Source organism: Hypanus sabinus, chromosome X1 (genome assembly GCF_030144855.1).
Source record: "Hypanus sabinus isolate sHypSab1 chromosome X1, sHypSab1.hap1, whole genome shotgun sequence".
NCBI lineage: Eukaryota > Metazoa > Chordata > Chondrichthyes > Myliobatiformes > Dasyatidae > Hypanus > Hypanus sabinus.
The window spans coordinates 17,258,328-17,283,881 of NC_082738.1; the positions used below are offsets into that span (position 1 = coordinate 17,258,328).

Genomic DNA, 25,554 nt, shown 5'->3' on the forward strand with positions numbered 1-25,554 from the left:
TTCCAGGCAGCATTCTGATAAATCTCCTTTGCACCCTCTCTAAAGCTTCCACACCCTTCCTATAATGAGGTGACCACCAGAACAGAACACAATACTCCAAGTGTGGTCTGGCCAGAGTTTTATATTGAACTACGGCTATTGAACTCAATCCCCCCAAAAAATGAAGGCCAACACACCATACGCCTTCTTACCCATGCTATCAACTTGCACAGGGAACTTCTGAGGAGTTGTACTGTGGAGAGCATTCTGACAGGCTGCATCACTGTCTGGTATGGAGGGGCTACTGCATTGGACCGAAAGAAGCTGCAGAAGGTTGTAAATCTAGTCAGCTCCATCTTGGGTACTAGCCTACAAAGCATCCAGGACATCTTTAGGGAGCAAACACGAGCAAATCTGCAGATGCTGGAAACTCAAGCAACACACACAAAATGCTGGTGGAACGCAGCACACTCACGTTGGAGGAACAAAACCTTATATACCAGCTGGGTAGCCTCCAACCTGATGGCATGAACATTGACTTCTCTAACTTCCCTTAATGCCCCTCCTCTCCTTCTTACCCCATCCTGATTTATTTATTCCCCCCCTCCTTTTTTTTCCCTCTCTCTGCCCATCACTCTGCCTGTTCTCAATCTCCCTCTGGTGCTCCCCTCCCCCTTTCTATCTCCCTAGGCCTCCCGTCCCATGATCCTTTCCCTTCTTCAGCTCCGTATCACTTTTGCCAATCACCTTTCCAGCTCTCAGCTTCACCCCACCCCCTCTGGTCTTCCCCTATCATTTTGTATTTCCCTGTCCCCCCCCCCTTTCAAATCTCCTACTATCTTTTCTTTCAGTTAGTCCTGACGAAAGGTCTCAGCCCGAAACGTCGAAAGCGTTTCTTCCTATAGATGCTGCCTGGCCTGCTGTGTTCTACCAGCATTTTGTGTGTGTTCCATCTTCAGGGAGTGGTGTCTCAGAAAGGCAGTGTCCATCATTAAGGACCTCCAGCACCCAGGGCATGCCCTTTTCTCACTGTTACCATCAGGTAGGAGGTACAGAAGCCTGAAGGCACACACTCAGTGATTCAGGAACAGCTTCTTCCCCTCTGCCATCCGATTCCTAAATGGACATTGAACCCTTGGACACTACCTCACTTTTTTTTAAATATACATTATTTTTGTTTTTCAACATTTAAAAAATCTATTCAATATACATAATTGATTTACTTGTTTATTTATTATTATGTTTTATTTTATTTATTATTATTATTATTTTTTCTCTCTGCTAGATTATGTATTGCATTGAACTGCTGCTGCTAAGTTAACAAATTTCACATCACATGCCGGTGATAATAAACCTGATTCTGATTCTATGGATGTGGACCCCAACATCCCTCTGATCCTCCACAGTGTTAAGGGTCCTGCCATTAACCCTGTACTCTGCCTTCAAGTTCGAACTTCCAAAGTGAATCACTTCACACTTTTCCAGATGAAACTCCATCTGCCACCTTGGACAAAGGAATAACATCATCCGGTACTAGACCTGTGGCCAGTGAGGATGCCAAAGGAGCAGATTCAGATTCAGAATTGCAGAACAATCTCTTCTTTCATTCATTGAAAATAACATTGTTATTGGAAATAATATCTCTACCTCACTGATAATCAACACTGGCGCACCTCAGGGGTGTGTGCTTAGCCCACTGCTCTACTCTCTCTATATCCATGACTGTGTGGCTAGGCACAGCTCAAATACCATCTATAAATTTGCTAACGATACAACTATTGTTGGCAGAATATCAATGATGAGAAGATGTACAAGAGCAAGATGTACAAGAGCTGTGATGGGCGTGGAATGGCTGCCGACAACGGTGGTGGAGGCGGATATGATAGGGTCTTTTAAGACTTTTGGATAGGTACATGGAGCTTAGAAAAATAGAGGGCTATGGATAAACCTAGTAATTTCTAAAGTAGAGACATGTTCGGCACAACTTTGTGGGCTGAAGGGCCTGTATTGTACTGTAGGTTTTCTATGTTTCTATGTTAGCTGGTTGAGTGGTGTCATAGCAACAACCTTGCACTCAACTTCAGTAAGACCAAAGAATTGATTTTGGCTTTCAGGAAGGAAAAGCCCAAGGGAACACACGCCAGTCTTCATCGAGGGATCAGAAGTGGAAAGTTCTAGGGTGTCAATATCACTAAGGATCAATGCTGGGCCTAACACATCAATGCAGTTACAAAGAAGACACAATAGTGACTGCATTTCATTAGGAGTTTGAGGAGACTTGGTCTGTCACCAAAGACACTTGCAAATTTCTACAGATGTACCGTGGAGAACATTCTAACTGGTTGAATCACCATCGGTAAAGGGGGAGGAGGGCACTGCCCAGGATCAAAAAAAGCTACAGAAAGTTGTAAACTCTGCCCAGCTCCATCACGAGCACTAGGCTCCCCAGCATCCAGAACACCTTCAAAGAGCGATGCCTCAAAAAGGCGGCATCCATCATTAAGGGCCCTCATCACCGAGGTCATGCCCTCTTCTCATTATTACCATCAGGGAGGAGGTATAGGAGCCTGAAGGAACACACTCGGTGATTCAGGAATAGCTCTGCCATATGATTTCTGAATCAACATTGAACCCATGAACCTCACTACATTTTTACTCTCTTTTTGAACTACTTATTTAATGTATCTTTTTTTAATATATACATACTTTTTACTGTAATTTACAGTTTTTATTATTATGTATTGCAATGTACTGCTGGTGCATAACAACTAAGTTCATAACATGTGCCAGCGATGTTAAACCTGATTCTGATTTAGTTACCCATAGGACCCAGTGCATATCCCGTTTGGCCCTGTTTGGTATCATTCTGGAGTTATGGATAGCATCATAATAGATTAACTAAAATGAGGACCAGTCTTCAGGAAATAAAACATGTAAACAATTTAACTTCCAACTGGTATTTTGTGCCCAGTGAGTGGATTCTGATTCTGTCCCATTGAAAGACAAAAGGTGAATGTTCTTGCTATTAGCACATTGTTAAAGGTGTATCCCTGCTGCTTTAAGGACAGATCTGTTTTGTCTCTTATCCTTCTGGTTAGTTGTATATTCATGGAGCCATTGCTCAACAGTGTAACAAAAGGGTGTCTGGACTTTGTACACAGAAGCTTTTGGAGCAGAAACCAGTGTTGAATATTCAAAATGGTTCTGCTAGATGGAATGTGCTGCCACAGTAAATCTGTAAATGCAACTATAGTCAGATTGGTTAAGTAGGTGATTATAGCAATTGAAATGGTATTTAATTTTTTATTCTTATCTTTGTATTAGGCCAGAAGACATAGGAGCATAAATAGGCCATTCAGGCCATCAAGTCTAGTCCGCCATTCCTGTATGGCTGACCCCAGATCCCACTCAGCCCCATACAACTGCCTTCCCACCATATCCTTTAATGCCCTGACCAATCAGGAAACTATCAACATCCGTCTTAAATATACCCAATGGACTTGGCCTCATTGAAAAGTTGAAGATGGCACCAAGCTGTGGACTTCATTGAGGTTGTGCTCCTGCTTTAGTTGTTTAGTGGGTATGCTTGGGGACAGAGAGGGGAGTTAGGGATCAGGTCAGGGTTTAAGGACCCACTCCACTCTTGAAGAAAGGAGGGAGACAAAAGGCAGGAAGTTAGCCTGACTTCAGTTGTTGGAGGCCATTATTATAGATAAAGTTTTGAGGTACTTGGAGGCACTTTGCAGGTTGAGTCAAATGCAATGTTAGCCTTCATTTCAAGAGGACTATAATATTAGAGCAAGCATGTGATGCTGGGGCTTTATAAGGTATTGATCAGACTGCACTTAGAGTATTGTGAGCAGCTTGGGTGCCTTATCTAAGAAAAGATGTGCTGGCATTGGAGAGAGTCCAGAGAAGGTTCACGAGATTGATTCAGGGAGTGAAAGGCATAACTTATAAGAAGTGTTTGATAGCTGTGGGCCTGTACTCACTGGACTTTAAAAGAATAAGGGGAATATCATTATCAAATATTCAAAGGCCTAGATAGAGTGGACGTGGAGCTGATGTTTCTTATAGAGGGGGAATCTAAATCCAAAGGGCACAATCTCAGAATAGAGGGGTGTCCCTTCAGAACAGACATGAGGAATTTCTTTAGTCAGAGGGTGGCGAATCTGTGGAATTCACCATCACAGGCTGCTGTGGAGGTAAAGTCATTAGGCATATTTAAAGAGGTTGATAGGTTCTTTATTAGGAAGGGTGTCAAAGGTTATAGGGAGAAGGTGAATGGGGTTGAGGGGGGATAATAAATCAGCCATGATGGAGTGATTAAGCCATTTGGAATGGCTTAATTCTGCTCCTGTGTTGTATGGTCTTAAAAAGTTCAAAGTAAATATTATTATGAAAGTACATATATGTCAGCATATACAACCCTGAGATTAATTTTCTTGTGGGCATACTCAACAAATCTGTGGAATAATAACCAATATAGAATCAATGAAAGACTGCACAACTAGTACAAACGTACATTCAGCCAGAGTGCAGAAGACAACAAAACTGTGCAAGGACAAAAAGAAGAAATAATAATCAACCAATAAGCAATAAATATTGAAAACATGAGATGAGGAGTCCTTGAAAGTGAGTCCATGGGTTGTGGGAACATTTCAATGATGGGGCAAGTAAGGTTGTATGAAGTTATCCCCTTTGTTTCAAGAGCCTGATGGCTGAGGGGTAATAACTGTTCCTGAACCTGGTGGAATGGGTCCTCAGGCTTCTTTACCTTCTTCCTGATGTCAGCAGTGAGAAGAGAGCTTGGCCTGGGTGGTGGGGGTCCCTGATGATGGATGATGCTGCTTTCCTGCGACAGTGTTCCATGTAGATGTGCTCAATGGTTAAAAAGGCTTTACCTATGATTTAATGTGGGGGAATTAGAGGACAGACTGGAGTCTTAAGTCTCTATTCCATGTTCAAAGTCCAGTGACTCGGACATGGGCCATGTGCGTATGGGCTGGATGTCAGGCTGGCAGACCAGTGTGGGTAAAGGCCAGTGGCTCCCCAGGTTTAGCAAGTTGCTGGTGGGTACTGGAGCTGGAGTTCCACGTGGGCAGGAGGAATGAGGCCTGATGACCCTCTTGGGTTTGCGAATCAGTAAGACTGGAGCTTAAGAGCTAGTGTTCGGGCCCAAGGGTCAAGTTTGAAGTTCAGTCGTCAAGGCTGGCTGCCAGAGCTGGGTTTGCGAATCTCTGTGAGTCCACCGAGGTAGTCAAAGTGTCTGAGTCCGCTGGAAGCAGAAGAAGATGGTGTGTGCATGGTTAGGAGGGAAGTACAGGGCTTGTTTTTGCTGTTGTTGTTTTGTTCCTTGTGTATTGTGTTGTTCTGCTGAGCATTGTGGGTATGTTGCGTCAGCACTGGAATGTGTGGTGACACTTGCAGGCTGCCTCCAACACATCCTTATACCTCCTTGGTTGTTAATGCAAATGACGCGTTTCACTGTATGTTTTGATGGACAGAATCAGGTTTATTATCACCGGCATGTGATATGAAATTTGTTAACTTAGCAGCAGCAGTTCAATGCAATACATAATCCTGCAGAAGATAAATAAATAAATTACCGTATACATATATCGAATAGATTTTTTAAAACGTGCAAAAAACAGAAATACTGTATATTAAAAAAAGTGAGGTAGTGTCCAAGGGTTCAATGTTCATTTAGGAATCAGATGGCAGAGGGGAAGAAGCTGTTCCTGAATTGCTGAGTGTGTGAACTCAGGCTTCTGTACCTCCTTCCTGATGGTTACAGTGAGAAAAGGGCATACCCCGGGTGCTGGGGGTCCTTAATAATGGACACTGCCTTTCTGAGTCACCGCTCTCTGAAGATGTCTTGAGTACTTTGTAGGCTAGTGTCCAAGATGGAGCTGACTAGATTTACAGCTTCTTTTGGTCCTGTGCAGTAGTCCCTCCATACCAGACAGTGATACAGCCTGTCAGAATGCTCTCCATGGTACAACTATAGAAGTTTTTGAGTATATTCATTGAAATACCAAATCTTTTCAAAATCCTAGTTAAGTATAGTCACCGTCGTGCCTTCTTTATAAGTGCATTGATATGTTGGGACCAGGTTAGATCCTCAGAGATCTTGACACCCAGGAATCTGAAGCTGCTCACTCTCTCCACTTCTGATCCCTCTATGAGGATTGGTATGTGTTCCTTCGTCTTACCCTTCCTGAAGTCCACAATCAGCTCTTTGGTTGTACTGACATTGAGTGCCAAGTTGTTTCTGCGACACCACTCCACTAGCTGTCATATCTCACGCCCCTTCATCATTACCTGAGGTTCTACCAACAATAATTGTATCATCAGCAAATTTGTAGATGGTATTTGAGCTATGCCTAGCCACACAATCATGGGTACAGAGAGAGTAGAGCAGTGGGCTAAGCACACACCCCTGAGGTGCGCCAGTGTTGATCGTCAGTGAGGAGGAGATGTTATCACCAGTCCGCACAGACTGTGGTCTTCTGGTTAGGAAGTCGAGGATCCAATTGCAGAGGGAAGTACAGAGGCCCGGGTTCTGTAACTTCTCAGTCAGGATTGTGGGAATGATGGTATTAAATGCTGGGCTATAGTCGATGAACAGCATCCTGACGTGATAATGCAATGACACGTACATGATGAATAAATCTGAATCTAGAAACTTGAAATTTAAAACATTGGGTCAGGAGAGTGAGATTCTCTTGGTTTCTCTCGGTCTTTCTCCTAAAGGTTCACTGGATGATTAAAGACTTTTATGTTTCCCAGTTACTACTTCTGTGTGGCTCAGTTTTGGTCAGTCACAACAGGCCTTGGAGATTATCTGTCCGAATGTTTTTCAAAAGTTCTAGCACATTCTCTTTTTTAACAGCAACATGTTGCAGCATATCATCATGTTTTACGCTGTCCTCACTAACGTGAGATCCTGATGACGGGTCTCAACCCAAAACATCAACTGTTTATTCCTCTCCATAGACGCTGCCTGGCCTGCTGAGTTCCTCCAGCATTTTGTGTATTGAGTTTGTCATTAAGGACCTTCCCTACCTTTTTCAACCCCAGATGCATGTTTCTTCTTTTACCTCTGATCTATCCTACCCTCACTCTAGTCATCCTCCTGTCTCCACACTTTGGGGTTTTTCTTAATTTTACTCACCGAGGCCTTCTTGTGTCTCCTCCTGTCTCTTAAGTGCTGAAAGAAATTATTTCAGGAAGAAATCATCCAAGTTTGCAGTTGTATGAATCCCCAACACGTTCTGTGTCCACTGTCTCCTCAGGGTGGTCTGACGAGAATGGTCACTTGTTCAATGAAATACTGTGTTGGCAGATTAGTTTTGAGCCCCTTGTTTCCACTGGGCTGGACAAAGTGTGTCATGGTCGACATTCTGTAGTATCTTTGGAGTCCAAGGGTCAATCATGTCAGCTTTCTACCTTCACTTTTTTTACAGCTGGAACCCTCAAAGAAGTTAGTGCAACATCATAGGTTGTATGGTAACTGGAGAAATTGTGCCCTATACATTAGTACTTTAAAATCAGATTGGGATAGGTTACCAAGTATTGGTAATTCATAGTTTAACCAGCAGAGGGAAGCCTCTGCATTGATTCAAGATGTTAGAGCTACAATTGTATTCAATCTGAAATCAGTAGAGAGAGAAGGAGACATTTGATAACCTCTTGGTAAAACAAATGCTTCTCTGAAGCAGTACATCAATCCTTTACTAATTTGATTTACATCTTGATATTACTTTGACATTTTGTAGTGACAAACAAATGAGAATTATGAAGTTACATAAGTAGCAACCTCAATTTATTTTTTATTATATCAAGTTACTGGTTCAACAAATGAGGAACATTACCTTTTTAACCCTTTCCTTAGTGGATCAATTTATTTAACAAGCAGAAAGCACACTGTGTGGCATATTCAACACAGGTCAAATGTCAATGGAAATGCTTTGATAAAAATATGCAAATTTTTTTGTCTACCTGAATTGAAATATTTTAAAAGATTACTCAGCAAAAAAATAAGAATTAGGTTGGTTCAGTCCTTACTCGTCTCCACGTTCAGCCAGCATTGTATCAGGAGTAAGACTGCACAAAAGGTGAAAATATTAACTCACCATGATATTGCCATTCATTCTAATTTCTGAGCACATCTTCACTCTGGTGACCTGAGCTGGAACTGAACATATGTACCTCAATGGTCGAGGAAGCACTTCACCAACCAACCACAGGCAGTATAAATCAGGGGGTGACCACTTCCAGCAATAGTTAAAAGGATTTTCAAAGCAGCTCTTTAATATTGCCGCCAACAAATGTTCACTGCTATTACTCACCCATGCTTCACAGATAACGCTCACAAAACCATGTGTTCCATCCCAGAGAGCACCAGTCTCATGGGGACATCATTGCCTCCATCTCTCACACCATCCAAAACACATGAAGGGAATAAACATCAACCTTCCCAATAATGCCCACACCTCAAGGATAAAGTTTACAAATATAAGTCCTTAAGAGCAGCTGGTGAAAGCTGGGAGACATTCTGCAATGACAGCTGATTATGGTCTTTGAATTGCAAAGGTTCTTTGTTCAGTGTATTTGCAACGTTGGGCCCATTGGGAACAAAAAACTTGAGATGGCCACTTGGTTCAAAGTAGCTCCCAGAACAGAGATTCCAACACTCCTCCATTTCTCAGAAATGGTTTTAAAGATCTTTGAAAGGCCAACTTTCCATTTTATTGTTGCTATCGTTTTATGTGCTGTTTGGTTTATGTGTTTCATTACTGCTTTGGGGATCTATATCCCTTTCCTATTATGTAGAACTCAGAGAAAGAGTTCCACCAGTCACTGCTAGCTGCTCATGTGTACTGTGCAATTCCTCATATAATGTACTTTTCTTATGACACTGAAGGAGGCCATTCAGATCACTGAGTTTACGCTGGCTCTCCCCTTTCCACACATTTCCCTGTAACTGGTTCACTCTCTCACATGCCCATCTACCCCAACCAGTTTCTTTGGCCACCCACCTTCCCTAGGAGTAATTTACAGCAGCCAATGAAGTGGAAGACTCTCCAGCACAAAGCTGCAGTGCTGTCAGTGTGGAGTTTACACATTCTCCCTCTGAACTGCATGGGTTTCATCTGGTGCGCAGGTCTCCTCCCACATCTTAAAGGCCTGTTGATTGGTTGGTAGGTTGATTGGCCACTGTAAGTTGCCCGGGTTTGTGGCTGAGCAGTAGAATGTGTGGAGGGGGAGTTGATAGGAATTTGGGAAGAATAAAAGAAATAGGATTGTTGTAAAAAATGTGGCTTGATGGGCAGCCTGGATTTGATGGGCCAAAGGGTCTGTTTCCTTACAGTGTGACTCTGTAACCTCATGAACCTATCGATGGAACCTTTGCACTTAATAAGAATTGGTAACCAGAGTTAGGGACAGAAGCCTTGCTGGCAACACTCATATTCCAATAAGTAATTTAAAAATGTCTCCGCAAACATTCCTTCCTGCTCTCAATTGCTGTTTTACTTCATTCCATGTGATTTTACATTTATTTTAAAGACACTGTCACAAGCCCATTTGCCAACACTAAAAGATATCGGACCTCACAGTGAGAGTAACTCTTCTTTGAGTTTAACACTTTGGCGTTCCCTGAGCTGTTTATTGGAGGGCACAGTTGGCAGGAACTTTACAATGATGAACTGCCACCTACACTTTTCCCTTAAGGCAACCACCATGTACATACGACCCACCCATCTAAATAATACTCAGAATAACAATTGCCCCTCCAATTTTTGAAGTGGCTGAAGACCTCATGAAGTTTGACATAAAGTGATATATTCTATAATCTAAACACAAGAGATTAGCGATGCTGGACATCTGGAGGAACTGAACAAGCCAGGCAGCATCTATGGAGGGGAATGAACTCTTGACATTATTTTCTACTAATGACATTCACATTGTCATGTCCTGCCTTTGGCACTTGGCGTTAGTATTAAGTATCTTCAGTACCGACAAGAAATTATAATCTGATCTCTTAAATAACATTGTCTAAATAGTTAGATATAATTCATTTAACTTAAATATTGATTGTCATCTGATATTTTGGCAGATGGTTGCCACATATGCAGAAGTAAGTTTAGAATTTGCAAGGGCACTAAAGGTTCATGACCAAGATTTGTTACTACAATAGTAGAGGGAATTTTTAAGAGATCCCCACAACTGGGGTAGAGAGTGCAGAGGGTATGTAGTGTGGTTAAGCTATCGGCAGCTAATTGTAAAATGATTGAAAGCTGGCTGGTTGGGACAAGAGCTGAGTCAGGACCTCAGGACTTCAAGCTCCCGGGGTCACTGGTTTGGAGGGTCCAAACGTGTCCGTGTAAGTTTCAGGGAAGCATTTCACAGAAGGAGCAAAATGAGCAGAAGTTCTTTAATGATTGTGTTTGGGTGGACAATAAGACCGTGATCACACAGAACTGATCCATGAGTTTGTATGGCATATTAGCCATTGACATAAAATTTCTCACTTCTTATTGATCTGAAACATTAACCATATTTCTCTCACTGCAACTGCTGCCTGGCCTGCTGAGGATTTCTAGCATTCTCTGCTTTTTTTACCTTTTCTGAGGCAGCGAGAAGTATAGACACAGTTCAAAGAGGGGAGATTGGTTCCTGGAACACAGCCCAGCACATCACTGAAACCAGGCTCCTATCCATGGACTCTGTCTATCCTTCTCACTGCCCCAGTAAAGCAGCCAGCATTTTCAAAGATGCCACCCACCCCAGACATTCTCCCTTCTCCCCTCTTCCATCAGGCAGAAGATACAAAACCTCAATTCACAGCATAATGATTTGATCTGTATGAACAGTATGCAAGCCAAACTTTTCACTGTTTCTTGGTACATGGGACTATATAATCAATACTTTAGTTGCGGATTTCCAGCACCTGCAGATTTTTGCTTTTCAATGTAAAAGTGGTGTCAATGTTAATATAAGGATTGCTCAGACTATTCATGCATTGAGGGTTGGTTCCCTTTTTCAGAAGGTTGCCTAAATTAATCCATCCTTTGCCTTTCTGGTTCTAAGGCTCTGGAATATTAATCTAATCTCTACTTCTCAGCCCCACCAGGTATTCCCTGCTGCCTTCCCCAACAGCCTGCGACTGCACACCCATGGTATTAGATCACCTCAGAGCAACAAAACTTTTTGGACAATGTTTCTCATGTTAAGGAAGGCTCTGGACAGTACCACAGCACTTTCAGTTGCAGAAAGCCAACCGGACAGGGCAGATCTTGAGAGGTGAGACAGAGAGGACCAGAAGAAAGATCCTGGGGAGACACCAGGAGATGAAAGTGGAATTGGCAGAAGACCCTGAAGGCCCAAGTTTAGATGTTTCTCTGCTGCAGGAATTCTTACTGTATCAGGATTGCCCATAAAGGGAGTTTTGTAAATGCTACTCAGAGGGTTTAAACTAGTTTTGCAGGGGGCTGGGAATAGGAACACCAGGTCAGTAAGTGAAGGATTGGACCTGAAGGTAAATATCAGTGGAAGTATGGCCAGGCAAAATCAAATTAACAGGTAATTTCTAAGGTCGGGACATGTTCGGTACAGCTTTGTGGGCCGAAGGGCCTGTATTGTGCTGTAGGTTTTCTATGTTTCTATTAATGAACTGGGAAAAAAATTCCTTTGAGATGCTGAGAATGTGAGAACAACATAGAAATAGTCAAGTACTCTTGACTATTTCCTTTTTCAGTGCTGTACTGTGGCACGGAAAAGGAAATAGTCAAGAGTATTCCAGCATAGCCACCGGTGTTTCCAGGTGTGTCTTCTAAAAGTGGGATCCTTGCAGACCCTGGTCCAAAACAGAGAAACACAGATGTTGAATACTACTGAAGCTTAAGGCTCCATCTTACAGAGTCTCTCACTCTGAGAAACTAGGAACTCAGCTTAAGTGAGACTGGATGGTAGACTTCAAACTAAATCAGGCACAATTTGTTAACTCCCAGTTCATCTGTAGAATGCTAGGCTAGAAGGATGAGGTCCGTTTCACATGCACGCAGCCCAGCTGCCCGTCAGGAGGTGAAAGAAGTAGCGGGTAAACAGCACAGCCAGCTGACTGATTGGCTGGCAAAGATGGAGGCCCATATCATGACCCAGCTCAAAGTGCCATATGGCAAAGAGCACCTGCCAAAGAGTAGCAAATTGCCATTGGACTTTCTCCTATAGAGAGAGAGAGAGAGCACTTTTACAGAGGTTAACTTTATTTGTTACCTGTACATTGAAACATACAGTGAAATGTGTTCTTTTGCATCAATGATCAACACAGTCTGGGGATGTGCTGGAGGCAGCCCGTAATTGTCGTCATGCTTCCAGTGCCAACACAGCATGCCCACAGCTTACTAACCCCAACTGTATGTCTTTGGCAGGAAACCAGAGTACCCAGACAAAACCCATGTGGTCAAGGGGGGAATGTACAAACTCCTTATAGACAGTAGTGGGAATTAAACCACGATCACTGGCACTGTAAAGTGTCTTATTAACCACTACACTACCATGCCATGAAGAAAGACTAGATTAGGTAAGACATGCCATGCACATCCAGAACAAATGTTAAGAGCAAAAGGATAGTAAGGGATAAAATTGGTCCTCTTGAAGATCACAGTGGTTGGCGATGTATGGAACCAAAAGAAATGGGAGAGATATTAAATGGGTTTTTTGCATCTGTATTTACTAAGGAAACTGGAATGGAGTCTATGGAAACAAGGCAAACAAGTAGTGAGGTCATGGAACTTATACAGATTGAACAGGAGGAGGTGCTTGCTATCTTGAGGCAAATCAGAGTAGATAAATCCCCAGGACCTGACAGGGTATTCCCTCGGACCTTGAAGGAGACTAGTGTTGAAATTGCAGGGGCCCTGGCAGAAATATTTAAAATGTCAATATCCACAGGTCAGGTGCAGGAGGATTGGAGGATAGCTCATGTAGTTCCGTTGTTTAAAAAAGGCTCAAAAAGTAAACCAGGAAATTGTAGGCCGGTAAGTTTGACATCTGTAGTAGGTAAATTATTCGAAGGAGTACTAAGAGGTAGGATCTACAAGTATTTGGATGGACAGGGACTTATCAGGGAGAATCAACACGGTTCTGTGCGTGGTAGGTCATGTTTAACCAATCTATTAGAGTTTCTCGAGGAGGTTACCAGGAAAGTGGATGAAGGGAAGGCAGTGGATGTTGTATACATGGACTTCAGTAAGGCCTTTGACAAGGTCCCGCATGGGAGGTTAGTTAGGAAGATTCAGTCACTAGGTATACATGGAGAGGTAGTAAATTGGATTAGACATTGGCTCAATGGGAGAAGTCAGAGAGTGGTAGTGGAGGATTGCTTCTCTGAGTGGAGGCCTGTGACTAGTGGTGTGCCACAGGGATCAGTGCTGGGTCCATTGTTATTTGTCATCTATATCAATGATCTGGACGATAATGTGGTAAATTGGATCAGTAAATTTGCTGATGATACAAAGATTGGAAGTGTAGTGGACAGTCAGGAAGGCTTTCAAAGCTTGCAGAGGGATTTGGCCCAGTTGGAGGAATGGGCAGAAAAATGGCAGATGGAGTTTAATGCGGACAAGTGTGAGGTATTGCACTTCGGAAAGTCAAACCTTCGGAAGGTAGAACATACAAGGTGAATGGTAGGACACTGAGGAGTGCAGTAGAACAGAGGGATCTGGGAGTACAGGTACATTATTCCCTAAAAGTGGCGTCACTGGTGGATAGGGTCGTAAAGAGAGCTTTTGGTACATTGGCCTTTATAAATCAAAGTATTGAGTATAAGAGTTGGAATGTAATGGTTAGGTTGTATAAGACATTGGTGAGACTGAATTTGGAGTATTGTGTGCAGTTTTGGTCACCTAATTACAGGAAGGATATTAATAAGGTTGAAAGAGTGCAGAGAAGGTTTACAAGGATGTTGCCGGGACTTGAGAAACTGAGTTACAGAGAAAGGTTGAATAGGTTAGGACTTTATTCCCTGGAGCGTAGGAGAATGAGGGGTGATTTGATGGAGATATATAAAATTATGATGGGTATAGATAGAGTGAATGCAAGCAGACTTTTTCCACTGAGGCCAGGGGAGAAAAAAACTAGAGGTCATGGGTTAAGGGTGAAGGGAGAAAAGTTTAAGGGGAACATTGGGGAGGGCTTCTTCACACAGAGAGTGGTGGGAGTGTGGAATGAGCTGCCAGATGAAGTTGTAAATGTGGGCTCACTTTTAACATTTAAGAAAAACTTGGACAGGTACATGGATGAGAGGTGTATGGAGGGATATGGTCCAGGTGCAGGTCAGCGGGACTAGGCAGAAAAATGGTTCGGCACAGCCAAGAAGGGCCAAAAGGCCTGTTTCTGTGCTGTAATGTTCTATGGTTCTACGGTTCTAAATATGGAACCAGAAGTGAAAAATACACTGCACGTTCTTTGAGTTTTAAGAGTAAATTAAATATTCATGAGTAATATTGAGTGCTATTTAATCGTGAGATTAAATAGCACTCAAGAGAACAATGTTGTTGTAGGTTGCGACATTGTAGCTACAATTCTTAGACCTACCCACCTTGCAACAGGGCACTGGACCATGGTGATTAATTCAGTTCAGACCAATCTAAGGGGAAAATGAACTACAAGCATCGGATTGATTGAGAGCATGCTCATTAGAAATAACAGATGGGTAAGCACTAGTCAAGCTGTTTATCAGGCATCATTTTGCATCATTTCAGCACTAAAGACTCCATACATCATCCCAAAAGGCCAATTATTTCCTACAAATCAGATATATAAAAATATAAATTTAATTTTACACTCATCAAGGTGAAAGGCAGCAGTACCAAAGAGAACTCCTTTATTCCCAGGTCAGGTGATGTGTAGATTAGACATAAAGTAAAGCTCCTCTATTCTCTGTTGTTATTACACCTCAGCCCCAGCCTCAAAGGGACGTAGTTTTCAATCTGACATTTTTCATTGCTGAACCCAAGAGTTAAATTTGGGCATTGCTGGGATCCTGTGATTACCAGGAACTAGAGCTTAACATCTTCATTTTCATTTGGTACGTGCCAGGCATATATAGATTAAAATAGCATATGCCCAGCCTGTGTTTTTCCATTTTAGTAATTTTAATTAACATATGAGATTGTCCAAATTTCTCTCATACAAATAGCAGATTGGAAAGAAAAACTTTTTTTTTCTCTCAACATTTTGGGCTAGAACCACCAGTGAGACCAATGCTTAATGTCCCAAGAAAAGAGAGTGGAAGAGCATTCCCAGCACCCACTAATCTTGTGTGCAGCAAAGGTTTATAGAGCCTCCGTGTCCAATCACCAGGTGATTCTGCCTGTTTTCTGCTCTGTGAAGTTTGGGTGTGATCACAGTGACTGAGCAGACACAGGACGCTTCAGTGATCTCTCCCAGGTGGCAGAGTTTGTGATCCATTTTATTAGATGATACTCAGCCTGGAATGTGGTTAGAATTCTAATTCCCAATTAGGTCTCACCACACAGTAGATGTCAGTTTGGCAAAAAACGCTTCACCAGGGACTGACTGACAGGCAACAGAATGCAGCTTGTAAGGCAGTGAGAAAACCCTTCTTGGCATTCCTTTCTGTCACCATGAGCAACTTCTGAGGTTATGGCAAGAAAAAAAGATCATTCTCCCTCTTCTTCCGGGTCCCCCTTTAAATGGAAGGTACAGAGAGAGATGCTTTGATATTTGTCTCAGATGCACTCAAGCAAGGTAGAACCTACATGAAGATCATCTATGGCGGAAGCCACTGTGTAATGCCTCTCCCATCAGACAAGATGACAGGGGACACAGCTTATGTGGTGTTTTTGTAATAAGGATGAGATTGCACAATGTAATGTAAAAAAGCATTTCCTATGCTTGTAAGCTGTGGATGTATGTTTTATCTTCTAGAAACTAAGGTAGAAGGAGATGAGTTATTAACTTCAAACTTTCTGCCTAATCACTCAAAGAGTTGAACTGCACGTGCATGTAACAAGAGCTGTATAACTCATCTCCTTCTACCTTAGGCCACGAACTTATCAATTACCCCTGCTGTGGACACTTCCTGGAGGTCCAAGATCTGTATGCTCCATGACCGCTGGACGAAGTGTGTAAATGTAGGAAGGGACTATGTTGAAAAATAAATGTGCTAGGTTTTCTAAAGTCGACTTCTCCTACCTTAGGCCACAAACTTATCAATCATCCCTCATATTGAAACTTGAATTTCACAGAATTTTAATTATAAAATGCTGCTTTTTTTCCAGGATTCTGATTGAAAGTGCACTTTACCCAGAATTAAATACAATAATGACCATGATCAGGTTGCTTTTTGACACTCCCAAAATTTGGTCAAGCCCTTCCCAAAGAGACTCTCCTTTTGCACATCCAGCGTCTTGGCCCTTGATTGCTAATAACATTTTAAGCAGGCCATCTGTGCCCTGTTGCAAAGTCATCAGGATAACCATTTGTTTGCACTGGAATTTCGATGTAAAGTCAACCCTCACCCAGAATATTTAGCGTGAATATTGCACCAAATGTTATACTTGGCAATCTGTTGGCAACAGTGTGGGCCTTTGTACACTGCGAAAAGTTGACCAGTGGAATCAAAGGAGTGGTCTAAGGAAATTAGGTCATCTCAAACTGACTAGTTTGCCCCCCCTCGTTATAAGAATATCAAAGCCAATTAAAGTACCCTAACCATTATCGTGCTGCAAACGAGGTTATTGAGAAACTGAATCTGGCATCAGGTTTGTTAGATAAAAGAAAAAGGCTTGTAATGTTGCTAAAAGTGACAGTGAAAACTGAGGACTGTGAACATTTAGAAGGAGGATTATGAAACTGATAAGAAAAGCAATATAAGAGTAATTTAGCAAGAAACAAACTATATATTATATATATACACACACACTATCTATAAAATGGGTTAAAAGTAAATATTAGCAATAACTGAAAGGAGAGAACGTATTTTGGGGAATAGGAAATGACAGAGAAATTTAACAAATACTGTGTGCCTGGAGGATGGTACAAAACACTTCCTGGAAATCAAGGAAAACAACAGGTCCAGAGTGAAAGAAATTAGCCTTAGTAAATAATAAATATTAGAATGATTAATAGGATTAAAATATGATAAATCTTCAGGGTCTGATGACCCATGTCTCAAGGGTGAATGGAGTGCCAAAGGAGATAGTCAACTTCCAAACTTCAAGGGATTTTATAAATCTCCAGGCTTAGGAGGCAACAACTGTAATTGCACTGTTTAAGTCGGGAGGGAGAGAATACAGGGAGCCACAGGCCGGTAAGACTGACATTAGTAAATAAATGTTGGAAACTATTGTTAAGAAAGTCCTAACAGGGCACTTAGAAAATAATAGATTTATGAAAGGAAAATCTTGTTTGAGTTTGTAACCATTTTAGAGGGAAATCAGAGGACAGATGGTTTGGTGATTCAGAAAAGATAGACATTTGTTTGAACTTTGTGATTCAAAGAGGCCCCAGCAAGGAACACTTGCACTTTATGCACTTGAAGGATTTGGTTTATAGATATTACTTGACAGTCCAATGATAGCATTCAAGTATAGTTCTTCCGAATTATTTCATGATTCCTTCAAATTGCAATCTTATAAGTCAATAAAACAAACAAATTTGTACAAGAAAAATTGTGTTTGGGTCTACTGAAGTCACTAAAATGTTATTAACTTACAAGTTAGATATTATTCCTGCTATTCCTGGAAAATGGATTGATACATTTTGCATAGAACCAACGCTTCCAATGAAATAGATGATTAACTGGTCAGAATTCAAATCAATCTGATCTCATGTGTTCACCTCAAATTATTTGATTTCCCAAGTACAAGACGTCAATTTTACTTAAATATTTACATCACATCTGATTTTACCATTTTAGAACTCTTTGTAGTAACTGTACTTCATATGGGGGAAAGGGTCATTGATGAAATCCTTGTTCAATATAAAGCAACAAAGCAGCATCTTTGATGTCTAAGTGTTCTTCAATGGGAATATCTCTTTTTTTAAATTGCACTTTGAAGCTTTAGAAAAGGTTTAACATATTGGGCCAAGATTTTACTCATAATTGCATGGATATGTCAAATAAAAGAATTCTGCACACAAAGTAGCTGAATACAATGTTTATTCCACTCATGGTAGAGACACATACAATTAATAAGCAACAACCTGTCTCCTTTAATCTTGGACTAAACATGGTATTCCACAACTTGAAATACAGTATCCCCTATATATGCCTTTTGAAATCAGAAGTAACATTAGCTTTCCCCAATGTTCTCACTCTCTCTCCTGAAGATATTTCACCAAGCTGAGGCAGATGCCACAGATGCACTCTCATTCTTCATTCATGTGGTTAATTATGTGCAAGATCAGAAAGTTAATGATTACAGGCTATTCAACTGAAACTGGTCCTAAAGAACAAATCACAGTAAGTGAAACAGATTAACTCATCAAAAAGTGAATGATTCTGAAACAAATGGGTAACTCAAGTGCAAAACAGAGAAAAAATATTTAACTTAGGTCAAATAGTAAACGTTTCACTTTTATTGTATTCTCTAATTGTAATTTTATTATTTTGTGGTTTCTGTTACTCATGAAAGTAGAATGGAGCCTTATAGATCAAAAAGGGACAGGCTCAAATGTCGATCTGAGTTAGATGATCTTTGTCAGTGCAGCAGTTGGGTTGCTAGATTTGATCTTAAGAAGTCGGCTGTTAATAGGGTGCCAATATTCATTGTCCAAGCTCATACATAGTAGGCAAGATATCAGAGGATGGGAAACATCTTAAAAATATTTCCTCAACATATAGTCATGTCTTTGGAAGGTAGAAAATACAATATGGAGCAAAATTTATGCTGCTTCCATTAAGCAGATAATTCACCATTCATGGACTCCACCAGCTACTTGATCACTGGAGTGAAGAGGGTTTTTTAAAATATAAGATAGGAATTCTTCCAGACTTCTCAAAGGATAGGCAAGCAAGTCTTATGTGACCATTATTTTTAATTTACCCAGTAGTTTTCCTCAGATTGCGCTGACACAGGGCCCAGAGACTGATTGGATTCATGCATGATGGCTAAAGGGTTAAAATGAACAATGGGGGAAGTGGAATGCAACAAGGTACAGGACTTTGGGTCTTAGTTTTATGTGCACAATAAAGTATATCAAGGGCCTCTGTAGAGACGAGACAGCTTCACACACAGACAAAAGTGTGCAAATAAACTCACTGGAATCCACTGGAAAGATACAAGGAAACCAAAAAAAAGGAAATCCGAAGTTTGAGTTATTCATTAACTGGATGGATTACATTTTATTGATCAGTGGTAATTTTCCAGCTGACAACACTGGGAGAGGCTCTCTACACAGAAACACCAAGCTGCTTGCCAGCAGCAAATGGTTGGTTAATGTTTCCCAAAAAAGACTGCCCTGTCTAAATAAAATAACAAGGTGGAGGTGTGCACCTGGAGATCAGTCTGATTTCACAAGTATAAAACAAGTACTTGTGCATGCACAAACTGAGTTAAAAAGATTGGCAAAGTGTGCGTGTATGTCGAGACAAAGAGAATTCAATAAGACTACACACACCACACACACACAGAGTACAAAAAGATGTACTCTGCAAATGCACATTTCTTTCTGCATGAGTTCATAATAGAAACACTCAACTAACTCCTTGTACTGGTTTATAAACTGTGATAGAATTGGATTCGGACCTGGATAGTGCAGAGAAAGGATCCTGCTCTCCTATTGTCTTAAATTTACACAAGGAATGAAAAACTAATCTAACATACTTATGGACAAGTTCCCAACTAGGCTACAGTGCAATCTGCAGGTTGCTCAAATTTGATTAGGATTAAAATTATTGAATATTAATTAAATTCGAAACACAATAAGATCAAGAGATAAATTATTACCTATAAAAATTATAATTAATATGGCTATCCAAAGGTAGAAGAGTTGGTGAGAATGGGAAGCTAAAAGCCATCACAGCTCCCCATTTCTGTGGGAAATCAGTGTTAGTGCTACATAAAATGCACTAAACCAAGACTGGAGAGCCAAGTTAAAGTGGTAGGGAAACTAAGATTAATAAATTTTACTATTGACAAGCATCATTTCAGAAAAGATCAACCCTTTAAGTTGAACTTTGCTGTGGTTTTAGAAAAATACACTTTCTGATGTGCTGCTTTTTAAATCTTTGATGCCACTGAAAGTGGTCCTCATTCAGGCTACATTCAACAATGACACCAAACTCAATGTTGTCACTTCATAATAAAGGAGATCTGAGGGGTTCGTTTTTCACAGAGTGTAGCTGATATCCAGAATGAGCTGCCTGAGGGGGGCGTGGAAACAGGAATAGTAACAACGTTTAAGAGACATCTGAACAGGTGCTTTAATATGCAGGATATTGAGGGAAATGGAAATTGCACAGCTAAGTGACATTAGTGTAGATGGGCTGAAGGACCTGTTTCCATGCTGTACAATTCCATGACTGTATGATGTACATAAAGACAAAATAGAAAGAGAATCAAAAGGGGAGGGAAAGAGACTAAAAGGGGCACAGAAACAGGAGAAGAGGGACTAAAGGAGAACAGAAAGAAAGGAGAGTGATATAGTGAGGAAAAAAATCAGTAGGGAGAGAGAGAACAAAGTTAAACAGATAGCAAAAATATAATGATGCACACAGGAAAATGAATCATAAAGAGACAAGACTGTAGGTGAGAACAATACCAACTGACCCAATTCCTGCCAAGGTGATACAAAACTCAGAAGAGTCAGAGAGACATTAGTTCCATTAAAACAAATTTAAATTAACAAAACATAAGATACTCCAATGATTATTAGAAATACTGCAACAACTCTATTAATATTGACTTTATCCCAAAAATTATATTACAATTCAGAAGTACAAAAATAAACTTTATAATAATTCCCCAGACTGGTTTGCTTTTAACCAAGATTACATTAACGACGCAATGTATTTAAAGTATACACATTCAGAGGGACAATTAAAAGTTATATATGTGACGTAGAAAAATATATTCTAGATGCATATTTACTGACACATAAAATAAATTCTATCCTTGGGGAGCAGAGTTCCCTTGTACAGAACAAGAGGTCTGCAATACCACTTAAAGCTGAAAAAATATGTAGGTACTTATGTGGATGAACCTGGTGTATCACAGATACACAAAGGTTGTCTTGCTACCCAGAACCTCCCTCTGACTAAGCCATCCTGCTCCCACAACTCTTCATAAAGAGTGAAACTTCTCTTTGTCCAAAACTTTCTCTCCTAGGCTATAAAGAAACCTGCAGTACCAATGGATGCCATTCTCTTGTGTGGCATTGCCATGCCTAAAATGGAAGGATGGTAGCAAATTAGTCAATGAGTGGAAGAGTCTAAGAGGTGCAAAAGCCAGGTGTGCCCAGTGATGTTTCTCTATCACAGCGTAACAAGATGTGAGTACATTATTCACCAACAGCGTGCCGTGAGATGTCAGTGGTGCATACGCACCAATGTCCTCTTTCACATAGACAGCTTTAATCCTAGATGAATGCAGATGGTTTGAGCCAACCTCTTTCATGAGGACAAAGTGACCTATTTGCACTCTGCTAGCAAACATCGGCCGAAAATCCTCCATTCTGTCTGTATTATTATCAGAAACAAAGATGAGATGTGCTGCTGTGAGTTCTAGATGGTGTTGAGGATTCTCAGTCTCTAGCACAGTGAAAGAGATTCTCATATCCTCTTCTTTGTCCAGTAGAAGCAACACTTGACTGGGGACCACCTTGCCAGTTGCATCCACTGTTAGCACTCGGTCCCCAGGAGTCAGCTCTGACATAGCTCTGATCTGTCCATCTTCTAGTGTTACTGTGGCTTCAGAAGGGAAACAGCCACCTGTTTTGGTGGCCATTGAATTATCTGCAGGAGAAAGAATGAAGAGTTAGATAACTAGCACTTAATTATGTATCTAAATTCCACAGCTTAAAGGAAAACCCTAACAATTCAACACACTCTGTCAAACTATAATACTTAGCTTCAGCACTGTTGAGTTGAAGGAATGGGACACAGAACAGGCCCTTCAGCCCACAATGTTGTGTTGACCTTTTAACCTACTCCAAGTTCTAAGGCTTCTCTCCCCTGTAGCCTTCAATTTTTCTATTATCAATGTGCCTATCTAAGAGTCTCTTAAATATTTCTAATGTATCTGCCTCCACCACCACACCTTCCAGGGCGTTCCATGCACTGATTTCACTATGTAAAGCCTGCCCCTTATACTTTCCTCGAATCACCTTAAAATGATGCTCTCTTGTATCAGCCATTTTCTCATCCTCCTTCGCTCCAAAGAGCAAAGCCATAGCTCGCTCAAACTTCCCTCATAAGACATACCCTCTTTCAGAGTATATCTGTTCCCAATTTACCCACTCAAACTCCTGGCTAATAGCATCATAATTCACCTTCCCCCATATTGTTTGCTCCTATCCCCGAACAAGGCTATGGTAAAGACAAGGGAGTTGCAGACACTGTCTCTGAGCTAGATGAGCATAGGGGAAGGAAAAGCATCAGCCGGAGTTTTATTCATAAACATACTCTAGTAGTTCCTTCTGAAAGGGTTGTATGTATTAACCTCATCCCAGTGTGCTTCCTTTCACTATGAAAAAGCAACAATCACAATCACTTGCCTAAATTAAGTTAAAATAGGGCTGATTTTAGAGGGTTGCCAATGCAGGTTTGCTTTCAGCAAGGTAAGATTAGAAATATCAAATAATTAATAGATTTAAATAGAAAATATACTGTTCAGAGATACAGGACATTTGCAAGTGTTTGCAACCAATGGACTGAAAACATGATTTTTAACATCAGCATAGTCACAACATGATGCCAGCAACTAAATACACTGTGAACATCTTTATCATAAATTGAAGTTGCCTACCGAATGAAATCAGGTTATTTACTGAACAGGAACAAGCTTTAAGCCCCTGTGAACTAGGCTATTAAAGTTAAAATTAGACACTGAAGGATCATTTCCTGCTGTTTGGGTATTGAGTTATTGAGAACTTAAAATGTGACAAGAAACCTTCTACTGTTAAAGTTGAAAAATCCAGTTCAAATCTATAAACTGGATTGAAAAAGAAAGAGTTCTATTTATAATTGCAATTAAGGTCCATTTTAGTTTATATGGCAGCAGAATTAAATATAGTATCTCTAAGATCTGAATGCAATAGTTTGCTATAATACAAGCCTTTTGATAAATCAATCTTATACACTTTGCCCCCCCCCAAAAAAAAAGCAAAGACCTTACTCCAAAACATGATTAGGATTCATAGCAACTAGTTTCTGTTTTTTTTTAAATTCCCATGACTTTATAAAATCTAATTTTTTGTTTTCATGAAACCAGACTCGTAGCCAGACTGGAGGACAATCAGGGAGCACATTTGCCATTTTCTGCAGGAACTTCTCTCCAACAAATTACCTAAACCTACTAAATGGAGGTACCCAGTACCTCACCTGAGGAGGCATTTTTCTCTCCCAAAGCTCAGTAAAGCGTACTTCAATGACATAGGCATCAGGAACTAACCTGGTCAGCTACAAACATGGCTGTATTTTTACCCATTAAACTACTCAAACTAGTATTACAATAGACAATAGGTGCAGGAGTAGGCCATTCGGCCCTTTGAGCCAGCACCGCCATTCACTGTGATCATGGCTGATCATCCACAATCAGTACCCCATTCCTGCCCTCTCCCCATATCCCTTGACTCCGCTATCTATAAGAGCTCTATCTAACTCTTTCTTGAAAGCATCCAGAGAATTGGCCTCCACTGCCTTCTGGGGCAGAGCATTCCATAGATCCACAACTCACTGAGTGAAAAAGTATTAGGGGAAAATAGCCTGCACCTTAAGACTGAAAGAGATTTTGCTTGTAATAGATCAAGTGAGAAAACTCCTGGAATGTCCAAGTATTAATCCACTAACAATGGAATTGCACCCCTTTACCCAATTCCTTGTCAATTAGGGAACATACCACCCTGCAAATATGATTTACTTCTCTAAAGCCATTAAAGTATAGTAAAATCAAATGATTAAATTGTGGGCTATAGTGCAGATAATCAAGAATTGAGAATTGGAAGCTTCACAGGAGAAAAGGAAAGCCAACATTCATGGGTTTTTGACAAATGTATAAACTCCACCTTCACGCTTCTGGTTCAGGACATCTGCTTGTAGCTTTCTCAGACATTGCTTATACTTTATATAACATCTACCCATCTCTCATGAATAAACAATACATTTTAAGTTCAGATCTGATTCAGTCCCAGAACAGATTCCCCATGCAAATCTGTAATTATCACCAAACTTTTTAAGTTGCCCAACCTAATAGTATCATAATAACTTTGGTCCCTATATATTATCTTCAAAGCTACCTCTGGATTAGTGCCTGCTAACTGGATGACCCAGATTTTAGACTAAAATGTGAAAAACTGGCAACCACATGCCACACAAGGTCGGATCAACCTACTGTTAAGTAACAATAAATCATCAGTACTGAGAGCAGTCCTTTTAAGATACTCAGATAATACAATCTTTTTCCAGCCCTTTTCGATGGACACATAATATACAATAACATCCCATTTCAGGTCATCGATGCTGTAATGTCAAACTGCAATTGTGTGCATGTTATAATCAGTCTGCACCTATTGCTGAACAATACCCACTACCAGTACAAAGTCCCACTCGGAAAACATAATGATTTTTGTCACAATCTTCATCCTTGTGGAGTAAGATGCAAGAATGATCGCGTACCATATCACTGCTACTGACAAAGACACAAAGTAGAATAAGCTGCACCTTATTGACCCATAAATGGAAGCAGTTTCTACAATGCATTCTATTTTAACTCTTCTGGTTTGTGCTTTTGTTTGACCTTCAATTATATCACTACCTTGCAACTAATTTTGGGTACTGAATACTGAATATTTCCTGTAATCAATAATGGTAAGAACTCAGTGAACCTGCATCAATGGGATCACAAATCGCTTTAACATTGTTCTGTGGACATCACGCACAACAGCTCTCATAGTTTACTACAGAAACCTACAAAGAACTAAAAGGACTTTCTGGTTTTATCCCTGGTAGGAAGTTCCAAAATCACCATTTTGCATTCTTAATAGTAAAGTAGGTGATTTGAATTCATTGTGTTTTATTAGCTGGTGATATTCGAGCACTGCTGTTCTTTCTGACTCTCTGCATTTCTCTACCCTACTCTCCTCTCCTCAGAGCACAAACCTTTGTTCTTGAGCACCAGTTCCATAACTGCCCACAACCCTTTAATACCTTGGTGATTGCTTCCCCACATTGATCCATGAGTATTGGCAGGCTATATGACTATAAGAGGACAGTTTGAAATGTTTGAAATCCGGCAACTGTGCAATGGCCAATTTGGGTCACCAGGGAACAGTCAGGATTGCCAAATACCTGAGGCTGGAGGTCTGTGCCAAAATACAATC

At 40.8% G+C, this 25,554-nt stretch overlaps 1 protein-coding gene across 1 annotated transcript in view; it reads right to left on the reverse strand.

Annotated features, from left to right (window-relative positions):
* Window positions 1–17,954: 17,954 nt before the first annotated feature.
* dhh (desert hedgehog signaling molecule) overlaps window positions 17,955–25,554 on the reverse strand; it is a 120,842-nt gene continuing 113,242 nt past the window's right edge. Inside the window, exon 3 of the mRNA XM_059955972.1 lies at window positions 17,955–21,970. Within this exon, the coding sequence (XP_059811955.1) occupies window positions 21,300–21,970 (671 nt within the window). The 3' untranslated portion in view covers window positions 17,955–21,299. The remainder of the gene's footprint in view (window positions 21,971–25,554) is intronic.